The sequence below is a fragment of the Zingiber officinale genome, chromosome 8A (genome assembly GCF_018446385.1).
Source record: "Zingiber officinale cultivar Zhangliang chromosome 8A, Zo_v1.1, whole genome shotgun sequence".
In the NCBI taxonomy this organism is placed as follows: domain Eukaryota; kingdom Viridiplantae; phylum Streptophyta; class Magnoliopsida; order Zingiberales; family Zingiberaceae; genus Zingiber; species Zingiber officinale.
The window spans coordinates 124,116,910-124,129,741 of record NC_056000.1 but is presented as its reverse complement, the minus strand read 5'-3'; the positions used below and the strand labels follow the sequence as shown (position 1 = coordinate 124,129,741).

Here is a 12,832-nt window from a genome sequence, read left to right as displayed (position 1 = left end):
AAAGCTTTAAAAAAACACAGATGATATGCAGCGCACGCTGTGGCAAGCAGCATATCAACATTACACACACACACACTAAAGAAAAATATTTATTTTTTAGTTTAGTTATCATCCATAAAAATAATAGATCAATCATTAGCATCCTATTTTACTTCCATTTTAATTTGTTTATCATCCATCATCATCCATAACAAAATATATCATCATTAGTATCCTCTTTTACTTGCATTTTAATTTGTTTATCATCCATCATATTATCTTGCATAATATTTATCATATTATTTTATAAACTCATCAATACTTGGATGATATCAGAAGAAGAATTACCTCAATTACCAGTAAATACAAAAAAATATATACAATTATAAAAGTCAGAGATATTTAACCAAACTATACTCATGCAAATAACGAGTTATGACATTACAAGAAGAATTACCTCAATTACCACTAAAATATATATATATATATATAGACACACACACACACAATTCTAGAAGTAAGAAACATCTAACCAAACTATACTCATGCAAATAATGAGCTATGACATTGCAAGAAGAGTTACCTCAATTACCACTAAATATATAAAATATATATACATATATACAATTTTAGAAGTGAGAGATATTAACCAAACTATATTCATGCAAATAACAAGCTTAGTTTTATAAGAACTACAACAAAAAAATACAAATAATTATTCCTTACACTTGTAAATTTATGAAAAAACATGCAATCTCATATACAAACTTTTACTCAGTCAAATTATTTCATGTCTACAGAAATATTAAAATATTTTTTAAAAAAAAAATAATAATTGTTGTACAGTGTTAGAATAGATGTGCTGTTTTTATGATAGAAAGGAAAAAATACAATTTGTCAAATTCACTAAATGGATCTAATATAAAATATTAGCAACTTATCTGGACCATTAGAAACCAAGACGAACAAAAACCCCATCCCACATTAGCATGGAATGAAAAGCCCATACATGAAAATTTATGTCCCGCCAAATTTTTAAAAAAAAAAAAAATCTTAACAAATATGTAAACATTATAGGCTTTCTAAGTGAAGTAACCTCAAAGACAACATCCACAGACCTCAGCTCACTCAATGGACTTTTAGCTAAAACAAAAAACTTAAGCTAAAATAAAACACTTGATAACTAAACCTTAATAGAAGAACACTTTAATAAATAATAATTTAAAAAATCTTTTAATGACACCTTAGATGAGCTGGCTAACGATGCAATCTTAGGAGAATTTATGATTTGACCTCTTTAGAAACTAATCAATCCAATAGTAATTATGACTTAAGCATGCAGATCATAACTCATTCATATTATTCAAAGAAACCAAATGACGAAACTAAACATAACAAGAATCATGAAAGATATCAACTAAAAATTTGCAAGTCATTTAGAATGACTTCTTCTATAGTTAGTTATGACTTTAATGTTAGTCAACCAGTTAAGTTCTTTATTTGCTTCTATCTATCAAAATAGAGATGCTCTTTGCATATAAGAGATATAGAATTTGTACTGAGTAGTGAGTAATGATTATTATAGTGTCTAATGATACAGTAGTTTTTCATATTGCATTAATGAATATATTTTTCCTTTGTTTCTAAAAGGCACAGGAATCAAGGGAAATTAATGTTCCACTCCCTCAATTGCTTACACAGAAGTTAGGAAGAGATTCAAACTCCTTTCCTCAAAAAGATTTTTTAGCCTAAACTATTCAACCGAAAGTGGTAAGAAACAAACTCCATATACAAATAAGGGAAATGTCATTTTTGCCCTTCTCAAACAACCTTCGTCTTCCTTTCTTAGCACTAATCTCAACAAAGCATCTTCTTGAGCCAGCTCTCATCTCCACTCCAATTGATGGCACTTGGAGGACAACAGCAGTGGAGGCAGTGTCAATGTAGTTGGCATCATCAGTCTAGGAGGCTCGACAACAACGCCATCAAAAAACATCATCAATTTGGTTGGTACTGTAGTCAAGTCTGAAAGGCTCAGCTACAACATTGGAGGCAACGACATCAATCCAGCAGGCCTTATTGCCAAGTTTAGGAGGTTAATCAAGTAGTGGGGAGGAGTTTGTTCTAGTGACCAAGTAGGTTGATCAAGGTCAAGCCTTCAGAATCGATGGCAACAATTAAGCATTTCCATGGGAGAGATTCAGGAAGATGGACGTATCCAAGCAATTTCCTATTCTTCTTACCTCTTTATCGTTCCTATATGTCAAAGAAGCAGTCAAGGATAATATAAACAAGATTCCATCCAATTTACTCTCTCTCTCTACATTTGCACTAGAAATTCCTTTCCACTTCCTCTCCTTCACATGAGGTAAACAGTGCCTAAGTGAAGGCAAAAAGAAATAAAATATATTATCTTACTTCCTATTGTATTTCTTGTTATGTGAACAAAACCCGGAGGAAAGAAATGAAATCGCATATTATATGTTTATTAGACGCCTAAACTTTATTTCCTCCATTTTGTCCCAATCTAGCAGAAACAAAATAAGAGAAACCAGATGGAAGTAAATTCCATAGTTATCTTTACTTTGTTCCAAGTAAACAGGACAAAATGATAATATTATTTCTTTTCTTTTCCTACTATTTCTGTCTTAAGAAAACATCATAAAACCCATCATCAGCAATAGACATATAACCAAAGAATAAGAAAAGGAAAATTTGAAATTCAACTCATGGCTGTCTCCCACATTAAAGATTTGATTAAATAGCCGCTTATACTGAAGATGTTAAATTTGCTGAAAAATTAAAACTTCAACCAAAGAAATAAGAGAAATGCTGAAAGGTTTACATTGTAATAGATGATCAAAAATCGCTGAAATATAAAACTCTTAAAAGAGAAACGATATAATACATTTTTTTTCAAGTTACCCTCATTCAAGGGAAAATAAATGCAATAGCACTAGACCAAGAAAGACACTAAACCGAGGATGATTGCTTCATAGTATGCATACAGAACAAGAATGGTATTCAAAGAACATGTATGTATATATACATGTATTGAAAACAGAGGAAACAGCATCTGCAATGAGATGCATTGATGAAAGGCTTGAAGCGAGATGGTCAAAGACCTAAAACAGGTTTGAGTCCCAATATACCTGATAGATATGTCGTAAAAGGAACGATGGTGACTTGTGAGGCGAGCTGCACTCATGCACAGTGGTACAGAGAATAAGGGTTTGCTTACCAAACAAATCTCAAACATCAAACTAAATGAAAAATTGGACAAGGAAAAGAACAGCGAGATAAGTACTACAAAAGACTGCAAGCAAGAGTTCAATAAAAGATGATATAAAAATGCCTTATTTTAACTAAGATAAAACATCAAAACTCAACCGTGCTGTAGTATTCATTGGAAATATGAATTGCATTGCTTTATTTGATTAGAAATGTAAAATAGGGTTGACATCAGTCACAATAAATTGTTAATTTATACAAGTTAAAAGACAGGATACAACATCCTCAAATGGGCAGCTAATCAGTCCATAATTTGTATATAGTTGTTGGTCATTATAAGAGGTCAACAATAAATAGTTGCAATTTAGGAAAATAGTTTAATTTTATAATTTAGGTTTCAAATTGATTCAAATTCTATTATCAACCTCAACAATTATTGTTATGGATTATCAAGCATATTTTCTCAAAATTGTGTGGTTCCTTTTAGAGAGAAAAAATGGTTTCCTTTTGGTATTTGACCAACGAGGATTGCCCACTTGATGATTCAGAAAAGGAAGTGCCATTTTGATTTATATAGCTACAAGTGGTAGCAAACAACTAGATATCATTCTGATTGTTTATTGATATGATTTAATTATATAGCATCTTCTCACTCCTGCCACCAACGAACCAAAATGAATAGAAAATTATATATAAAACTTTATATGATTCAGCTGAGATCATAATATCAGTAGACTACAGTTATAAAAATTACAGGAGTAATGAACCTGTTTCACAATGCTAGAACGCCGATCCAATAGCTGAGTATTAAGGGGAGCAATTAGTTGCTTTAGGAGTGTAGGAAAGGATTTGTAATCTATAGCACCTGATAGAATATCAAAATGTTTAGTTCAGTGATAATGAGAAAAAAGTCAAAGGGAACTCCGATGAACAAAAAGAGAAAAGTTAGAGCATGGATCTTCTAATAAAAAAAAAGAAAAAATAAAGATGAAAAACCTAACCAGATAATAGATCCAAAATTTGCAGCATTAGTTGTTCCAAATTGTCCAACAGACAAGGTCCACAACTATAAAATATTAAAATTGATCCATTTCTTAATAGCATAAGCTTATAGAATGACCAGTTAGTGCTGAAGGTCCTATATCCAATACTGGCAAAATCAGTATGCAAGGAAATAGATATCCAGGTTGATTCACTCCAGGTGTTGGACATAGGCAAGGATCAGTGCAGTCCAGTCAACCCACCCACAGGGGAGGTGGGTGTGTTAAAAATATAAATATGCAACCAGATCCTTTCAATGCAGGCTCAAAATTCTAGGAAAATGGTTAGCCAATCAACTCAAACAAATAAACTCGTCACATATGAGCAAAAGCTGTACGTAAGGCATTAAATTATCAAGACATGGCAAGACATGGCTGTACGGATGGCAAGACATGGTCATGAATTTGTCTTGCCCAATACCAAGCAAGACAAACCATTCCAAGGAGATATTGACAGTGAAAAGTTATCAAAACCTCAGAACAAATGGACAACAAACCTCTGGCACCAGATACAAGTAGCTCCCACAAAAGAACAAATTAGCCTCAAGCAAGTCTACCTGCCTCTCTTTTCCTCTTCTTCCTCCTCTACCTCTTCCTCCACTGATTCCTTTTCCTTCTAATAATTAACAATTGCTAATCAGCACCATCTTAGACTCAAGTATGTCAGTCGGCACCAGAATCCAAATATACAACCATGTCACAGGAACCACTTTAAACCATGACCCAAGCTATGTTTGGTAAATTACACAAGCCAACACACATACTATGACCAAGGGATTAGCATCCTGGAAGATATAAGAATCAGTAGTGCTAAAACCACAAATAGACCTAACAAAATCTTTTGAAAAAGGGGTCATTCCTTGCTTCTAGTTTCATGAGGGAGCTCTTGACCAGTTAATAGAAACTTAAGACTCATCGAGTTGGAGTTGCTTGTCGATCATTTATTCATTTTCTGCCTTCCTGGTTCAATTTTATTTAAATCCGTGTTACCTGCAGCAACAAAGGCCACTGTTTTTCAATTTTCAAAGGATTAGTGTGCACAGAAGCGTGAACCTCCGTAGATAATCATCAATTGTAGTACTTGTTATGTCTCAATCAACATGTTTGATTAAAAAAATTTACATCAACAAAAATTCAGAAATTGGAGTTTTCTTGTATCCCTGGTAATATCAACCTTCTGTTTCTTCTCAAGTTCATCCATCCCTCTAGTTTTGAACTCCAAAAATGAAATCATTGAAAATCTGGTATTGTTTCTCCTGAACCTCTTGGTAGTATATTGAGAAAAAGTGGAAGATGGAAGAAGGGTAGAATCAATAGAATAATTTGAAGCTCGACGTGGAGAAAACCATTAGAAAGGCTTTAAACTGACTATATGAAATGTGAATTTAAAAATAAGAAAAAACATTTACATACATGGACATAAAATTCAAGTAAAAAATTTTGAATATCTTGAACTCTGTTATGATATTAGTAAAATGAAAAAAAACCTTTGGAGTATTATGTATCACTGTGTGTTCTTTAAGATAAAAAAAATTTATAAAATTGTGGTACCACCTGGATCAAAGTAACCAACATGTTCAAAAAATTGATGTAGCAGAGATGAAAATATTAAAGATGGATATGCAAAGATAGTAGAAAGGACAAAATAAAAACTAGTGTCTATAGGGAGCAATTAGGTGTTGCTCCAAAAAAAATAAAATGAACAAAAATATGTATGGTAATATGGATAAAATAGAGTGGATGATGGAAGGAGTAGAGAAAGGCCAAAGAAAACTTAAATTGATTCATTGTTTGAAGTGGCATTCCGTACGGGGTACAGTCGAAACGTATTGTTCTGATAAATTACCAAAGCTCGATACTACTCAGCACAGATAAAGTCTTTTATGTCGTTATATCAATCGTGTTGATCATGTCATGCCAACACTCAACGCCTCTTAGCATATTACAACACAAGTCAAAATGAATTAAGATAATGTTGCTATCTTCTTTTTATTCTTCTTTATCTCTTTTAGTGTTCTAAATGGCAGTCGAGGCGGCCGCCTAGGCGAGAGGCGGGCATCAACCGCACCGCCTCAAGCTGAGGCTTTTAGGTAGTAACTCACCTTCTTCCGCCACCACCGTGCCTAGAGTTGCCGCTACTGTCGTTTCGCCACCGCAACACGCCCGGATGCATGGCTTGGGCCCGACGATGAGTTCGGATGCGTCGCACGAGCTCGGACACGATGTTCGAACCCTGTGATGAGTCTAGAGGCATCGCACAAGCCCGAATGCATCGCGCAAGACTAGATGCGTCACCCGAGCTCGGCGACAGGCTCGGAGGTGTCGCCTGGACCCGACGAAAGGCCTCGACAAGTTGCTCAAGCCTAGTAACGCATCCAAACTCATTGCGCGTTCTCGGCAATGTGTCAAACTTGTCGCCCGACTGAAACAAAGTACGTGATTAAGTTGTAAGTTAAGGTTTAATTAAATTACTTTGTGTTAATAATTTTAATCAACTCCTAACTATGATTAGAATAATTTAAATAGACTTAATTAAAACCTAATAAAATTATCCTATTAATTTAATATAAATATATATATAATATTTTTTATTTTTAAATATTTAGATTAAATATTTAATTTTAATTAATATATTTGATAAAAGTAAATATTATAGAAAATAATGATTATTTATAATATTATGTATAAAAAAAAATAAAAAATATTCAACCACCTAAGCACTACCTAGGCACCGCTTAGGCGGCCGAGGCGTTAGGCGATACTACCGCCCCGCCACCGTCTACCGCCATTTACAACACTGATCTCTTTCCTCCTTTCATCTACAATTCACCGCTAGTACAATACATTGAAATGTCAACACAATATCAAAATAGTATTGTTGTAGTCAAAGATTGAAATTTTAGCACGACTTGAAATTTTATACATTCAATTGATAAAATAGTAAATAATTTATGCAATTAAAATACTATTAAGGAAAATTTTAAATACCCCCAAAAGTTTAGTTTTTTTTTCAAAAAAAATCTATAATTTGGATTTATAAAAACACCCTCCCAAAGTTTCCAATCTATCATCAAAATGCCTCCTCTCAATTACTTGATGTTGGTTTTTTTTTTCAAAATACCCTACAATTTGGAATTGTAAAAACACCCTCCCAAAGTTTCCAATCTATCATCAAAATGCATCCTCTCAATTACTTGACTAAATAAAAGGCAAAATGTGGTGTGGATGTTGAGGGCAAAGTCACTATTTAGTATTACCTATTTATTACCTACTCTCTTCATTGCTCAATCCGCACAAACAACATAGGATCTCTAATTTCCTCTTTATTCTCCAACAATACATTCAACAACGAACCTACCAGTACAAACAATAACAACGCCCGCCACCATCATATGGCACTCAAGATTCCTCCAACAACATCTTGTATCAAGCTCATTAATGAACATATCGCTTTGACAGCCATGGCTACTACACCAAGCTCCACGGTCAAGGACTTCAACTAACACCAAATTGAAATTCCCCAAGACAACATTTATTAGCATATAGCACCCTTGGAAGAATCACATCAACACTCTCTACCCACTACTTTAGATACATTGCTTGGCAATGGGACCTCCTTCAAGGTCGACCAAGTCAACAAGAAGTTTATATTTAACATAAATTTGCCAAGACTTATTGCCTCCAATCCTCCACCTTGATACATTGCCTCAAGTGCGCGTCACTGAGTTGTTCATCACCATCGTCACTGTCACTCTCAACCGTATGTTGGGTTAAGGTTCTCAAGTACCTTATCTCGCTCCCTACTAACTGTTGGTGCAACATCCCTCAGGTCAAGGTTGACCTGGGTGACCAAGCTGAGTCTTGGTTTGAGTTTAGATGTTTGACAATAAGAAATTGATTGAAGAAGAGTCAAGTAGGTCAAAGTCGATCGGATACTTGATTGGGAGAAGGAAAACCCAGTGAGTGAAGCTGGGTGAAAGTCCTAGTGAGTGAAGCTAGGTGAAAGTCCCGTGAGTGAAACCGGTGAAACCCTAGTGAGTGAAGCTAGTGAAAGTCCCGGTGAGTGAAACCGGTGAAAACCCTAGTGAGTGAAGCTAGGTGAAAGTCCCAGTTGGAAGCCAGTGAGTGAAGATGGGTGAGTGAAGCTAAGTCAGTGGAAAAGTCCTAGTGGTGAAGCTAGGCAGTTGGAAAGCCCTAGTGAGTGAAGCTAGGCGGGTGAAAGTCCCGGTGAGTGAAGCCCATGAGTGAAGTGAGCTAGGCGGTGAAAGTCCCGGTAGTGAAGTCGAGCCCCAGTGAGGAAGCTAGGTGGTGGGTGAAAAGTCCTAGTGAGGCTAGGCGGTGAAAGTCCCGTGAGTGAAAAGTCCCGTGATCCGGATGGATCGAGGACGATCGACATCCGGTGGAAGTCCGTAGACAAGAGAGTGGCCTGGCACGACGAGTAAAGTCCAGTGGGTCGAAGGATCACCGACACTTGGGAAGTCTGGCAGTCAAAGGAGTGACCGATGCTACGACGATGTATCAACAGTCGAGGTTGACCGGATGTTGGTTCGAGAGGCTTGGGACTTGGTTTCGGCAAAAATCATCGGATCGATCGATGGATCGATCAGAGGCTGAATCGATCGGTCGATCGTGCCTTCCTGGCCGGTCAGAGCCTCGGATCGATTCGTGGATCGATCAGATGTCCAAATCGATCGTGGATCGATTGGGGCTTTTCGGCAGCTACCGGATCAATCCGTGGATCGATCCGCATTAGCACAGAGGCGCCCTGGATCGATCCGTGGATCGATCCAAAGCCTCCCGATCGATCGGGAATATTCGAATCGATCGGGATCCGACCGTCGCGTCGTATTTGAGCGTGGCTGCGGCATATCTTCTCCGATTCACTCCAGTTTCTCGCCAGCTCCTCCACATCACAAAGCTCGGATCGCTGGTTCCAAGGATCTTGGAAGTTTTCCAAGTCAAGAGGCGGATCAAGCGAAGAGAAGCTAGGGTTAGGGTTTATACTCACTTGTAAGCTTGTATTTCTTATATCCTTTCCTCTCTTCTTGTATTGAGTCTTGTAGGGCTTCTCCCCTGGTAGTTACCGTAAAGGAGAGTTTTATTTAGTGGAGGGTGTGTGTCTTGGTGGATTAGTCACCTCTTGTGAGGTGGATACCAAGTAAACCAACCGTGTTAGCGTTGTGTGATTGTTTCTGTTTTCCGTGCGTATTCTTGAAGAAACAAGCAACGCCAAGCAACGCCGAGCAACGCTAAGCACCGAAACGCGACGAGCTATTCACCCCACTTTTTTTGTCCTAACAAGTGGTATCAGGGTGAGAATCACCGTCGGAAGGGGCAAACATATCAAGAAAAGCTAGAGGTGAAGAAGTTGGAGCAAATTCTTGAAGTTCAAGACTTTATCAAGCTCAACTTCAAGACGCAATTCCAAGATGGGCTTGGATTTGACACAAGGGTGGCTCCACCATACACTTCTACGAGTTCGATTCTTGGAAATCAAGAATCGAAAATTTTCTTATGATGGAGATAGAGCAATGGTTTGCTCTAATGGAAGGCTTCAAGGCTCCAAGAAATTGAAAGGGCAAAGTTCTAAAGAAAAGCAAATGGAGCCGGAGCAAGTCCAAAGGTGCGAGGCAATGACAGTGACCAAGCTGGTCAATTTATCACACCATTCTTTCAAATCGAGAATTCAAGACGAAAGGAACTTTGAGCAAATGCTAAGCTTCGAAGAAATCCCTCCACTGAAGATGTGAAGAATCCGAGGGTGACTCTTTGAGCAAGACCAAGAGGAGGACTGAGGTTGAGAGATGCTCGACCTCAGGAAGAAGAAGCTTCATCCTCAAGGGAATGCATCAAGGGAACAAGGAGGAGCGTACTCCTTGTTTCATATTCAAGATGATGAAGCCTCCACAGGATTGAGGGGAGCAATCCTTGGTGACGCCAAGAAGAAGGAGAAGCTTCTACGTCCGGGTCAAGAGAAGATTGAAGAAGCTTCTACCTCCACGAGTCAAGAAAAATCAAATGGAGGAGAATCAAGATCGGATCAAGAGGAAGCTTCTACCTCCGGATCCAAAGGAAAGATGTCACCCTACAAGCAAAGGTATAAATATTTCAATTAAAAATAAAATCATATTATATGCTTTGAGTGTAGGGAACATGGGCACTATAAGAGCAAGTGCCCTAAATTGGCCAAGAAGAAGGGCCAAGTGGCACAAAAGGGTAAGGGAGTCCGGTCGGATCGCCCTTAAAAGGCGAGCAATTATACGCTTTGACCTCCCCTCAGCGTTGACGCCCCAGGGGGTTCAGGAGTTTCACCGCCGGATCCAAGGTAAAGAAGAAGGTATCTTTTATCGAGCCTACCCCTTACATTATGGTGAAAAGCATGATAGTTCTAACTTTTATCATTTTAATGCAATTTACTATAAGAATAGAAAGCATGAGGGCTTTAAGGAAAATATGTGGCCCTACATGCCAAAACTACCCAACCTAAGGTTAGGAAGGTAGATAGACACTTGGGCGGGAACACTAAGGAAAATAGATACATGCCCAAGATCAAAATGCTCATCGACCAAAACCTAAGGATTTAATGATAGAAAATCAAGTCTTGAGGTCAAGACTGACAAACTAGAAAAGACCCTAAAAGGATGGAGAATATCCTTAAAGGGCAAAACGAGCAAAGGAGCTAGACAAAGGTCATCCAACGGCTATAGAGGTTTGGGATCAAACCCAAAGCTAAAAAGGATGTTAGTTATCATAAGGTTCTATATAGCTATGGAACAAACCCTAAGTCTAGAGGTCAAGTCAAAGATACAAGGAAGATATCCCTGAAGTATCTTTGCAACCACAGTGACTAAGACTTCTAGTCCAAGAAAGTCACTAACAAGGTCACAAGGGAGTAATCCTAGAGTTGACCTAGAAAATGTGACCAAGGCTTCTAAGAAGCCCAACAAGGTCACTAGGAAGGTATCTAGGGAAGTTATCCCTAGTGAGTACCTAGAGCATCCAAGGAGCACCAATAGGTGTTGGGTTCCTAGGAGCATCTTCTCTACCCCATAGATGGGTTAGAGAGTGTCAACTCCGATTAGAAGGGTAGTTAACCCAACTTTGAGGAAATTGACACTCAAGGAGCATTTTCAAGGTTTTAGTTAACCTTTGAAAATGAAATGGACCTATTGATTACTTCTTGAAAGAGTAACATGTGTCTATTGGTGGAAAAATTGATTTTATCTTAAAAAGGCACAAATTAGAAAAATATAAGAAATACCAAGTTGGGACTTTGGTATTTTCTTAGTGCTACTCTTGTGGAAAAATGAAATATGTCAACATTTGAGGATATGTTTAATTATTAAGTGGCATAAACAAATCAAGAGAAATAAGAAATGTCAATTTAGGTTTTGGCATTTCTTTGAAGTAGTTAGGGCAATCTAGGTTTAATGTTTTAAATTAAAACAAGTGGTATCGTTTTAAGTTAAAACAAGTGGTATATTTTGAGTTTAGCTAAGTGATTAAGGATATTTAGATAGGTAATCTAGGTATATTTTATTTATGCTAAATATTGCCATGATTGCTTGCCCATCATATGCCATGACATCATGTCTATTTTTGAATTCATTGTTTTATTATGAAAACTCCAAAAATACCATGTCATGACATTCATACATCATGTAGTAATAGGATATTTTCTTTTGAAAATTATTTTCTTTTGATGTATGCCATAACATAATCATGCATTAAGTTTAATTCCTTGTAATTAAGGACGAATGGCATTTAACAACAATTATTGACAAGTGACATCCTAGGTGGATGTCTAATATCTCTAGAATGCCTAGATAGATATACATGATCCCTAGATTAGGGAAAAATCAAAATCCCACATCTCACAAGGACTATAAGGTGACTTGTCCGTGTTTTAGTGTACATTAGATACAAGTGAGATGTTAGGAAGATGAACAAAACTCAAGATGTTGATTTAGTGCATTCTTTTGAGTTTTAGGTTCATCAAAACACATAGTTATGTGTTTTCCCATCATTGGGAAAGCTAATGTACAAGTCATGTGCATTATGCCCAAGGAACATGATGGTATATTGGTTTTGAAAATGTTTTTAAAAATGTTTTTGGAAAACCTTGGTGAAGGCTATCTTTTGATAGTAATCACCATTGAATAGTTAGACACAAACTTGAAGAAAAACACTAAAGTTTTTGCAAGTTTTCAAGTTTGTGTCAATCTTTGAAAATATGATGTATTTTCATAGAAAGCTATTTTTCCATGATTAAGTATTCCCTAACTAATGTCTACACGAAATCTCATGATTTTTGGATTTTTGGATTTTTAGGGGTTTCGAAGTTGACTGAAATGGAATTTCAGCAACTATCGAGCTCTGATCGATCCATGGATCGATTGAGGTGCTGAATCGATCCGTGGATCGATTCGTGGAAGTCTCCAGGTGGTGCTCTGGATCGATCACCGATCGATCCGTAGTCTGAATCGATCGGTGGATCGATTCAGAAAGGTTCAATCGATTGGAACCCAACTCCAATCGATCCAAGTTGCTGATTTTGGCCGGGAAGGCTTGATTTCAGCATC

The 12,832-nt window shown here is 37.0% G+C and overlaps 1 protein-coding gene across 1 annotated transcript in view; it reads right to left on the bottom strand.

Moving 5' to 3' along the window:
* Nucleotides 1–12,832, bottom strand: part of LOC122010103 (CLIP-associated protein-like) — a 45,122-nt gene that overhangs the window by 21,569 nt on the left and 10,721 nt on the right. The window contains exon 7 of the mRNA XM_042566506.1: nt 3,978–4,075. Within this exon, the coding sequence (XP_042422440.1) occupies nt 3,978–4,075 (98 nt within the window). The remainder of the gene's footprint in view (nt 1–3,977; nt 4,076–12,832) is intronic.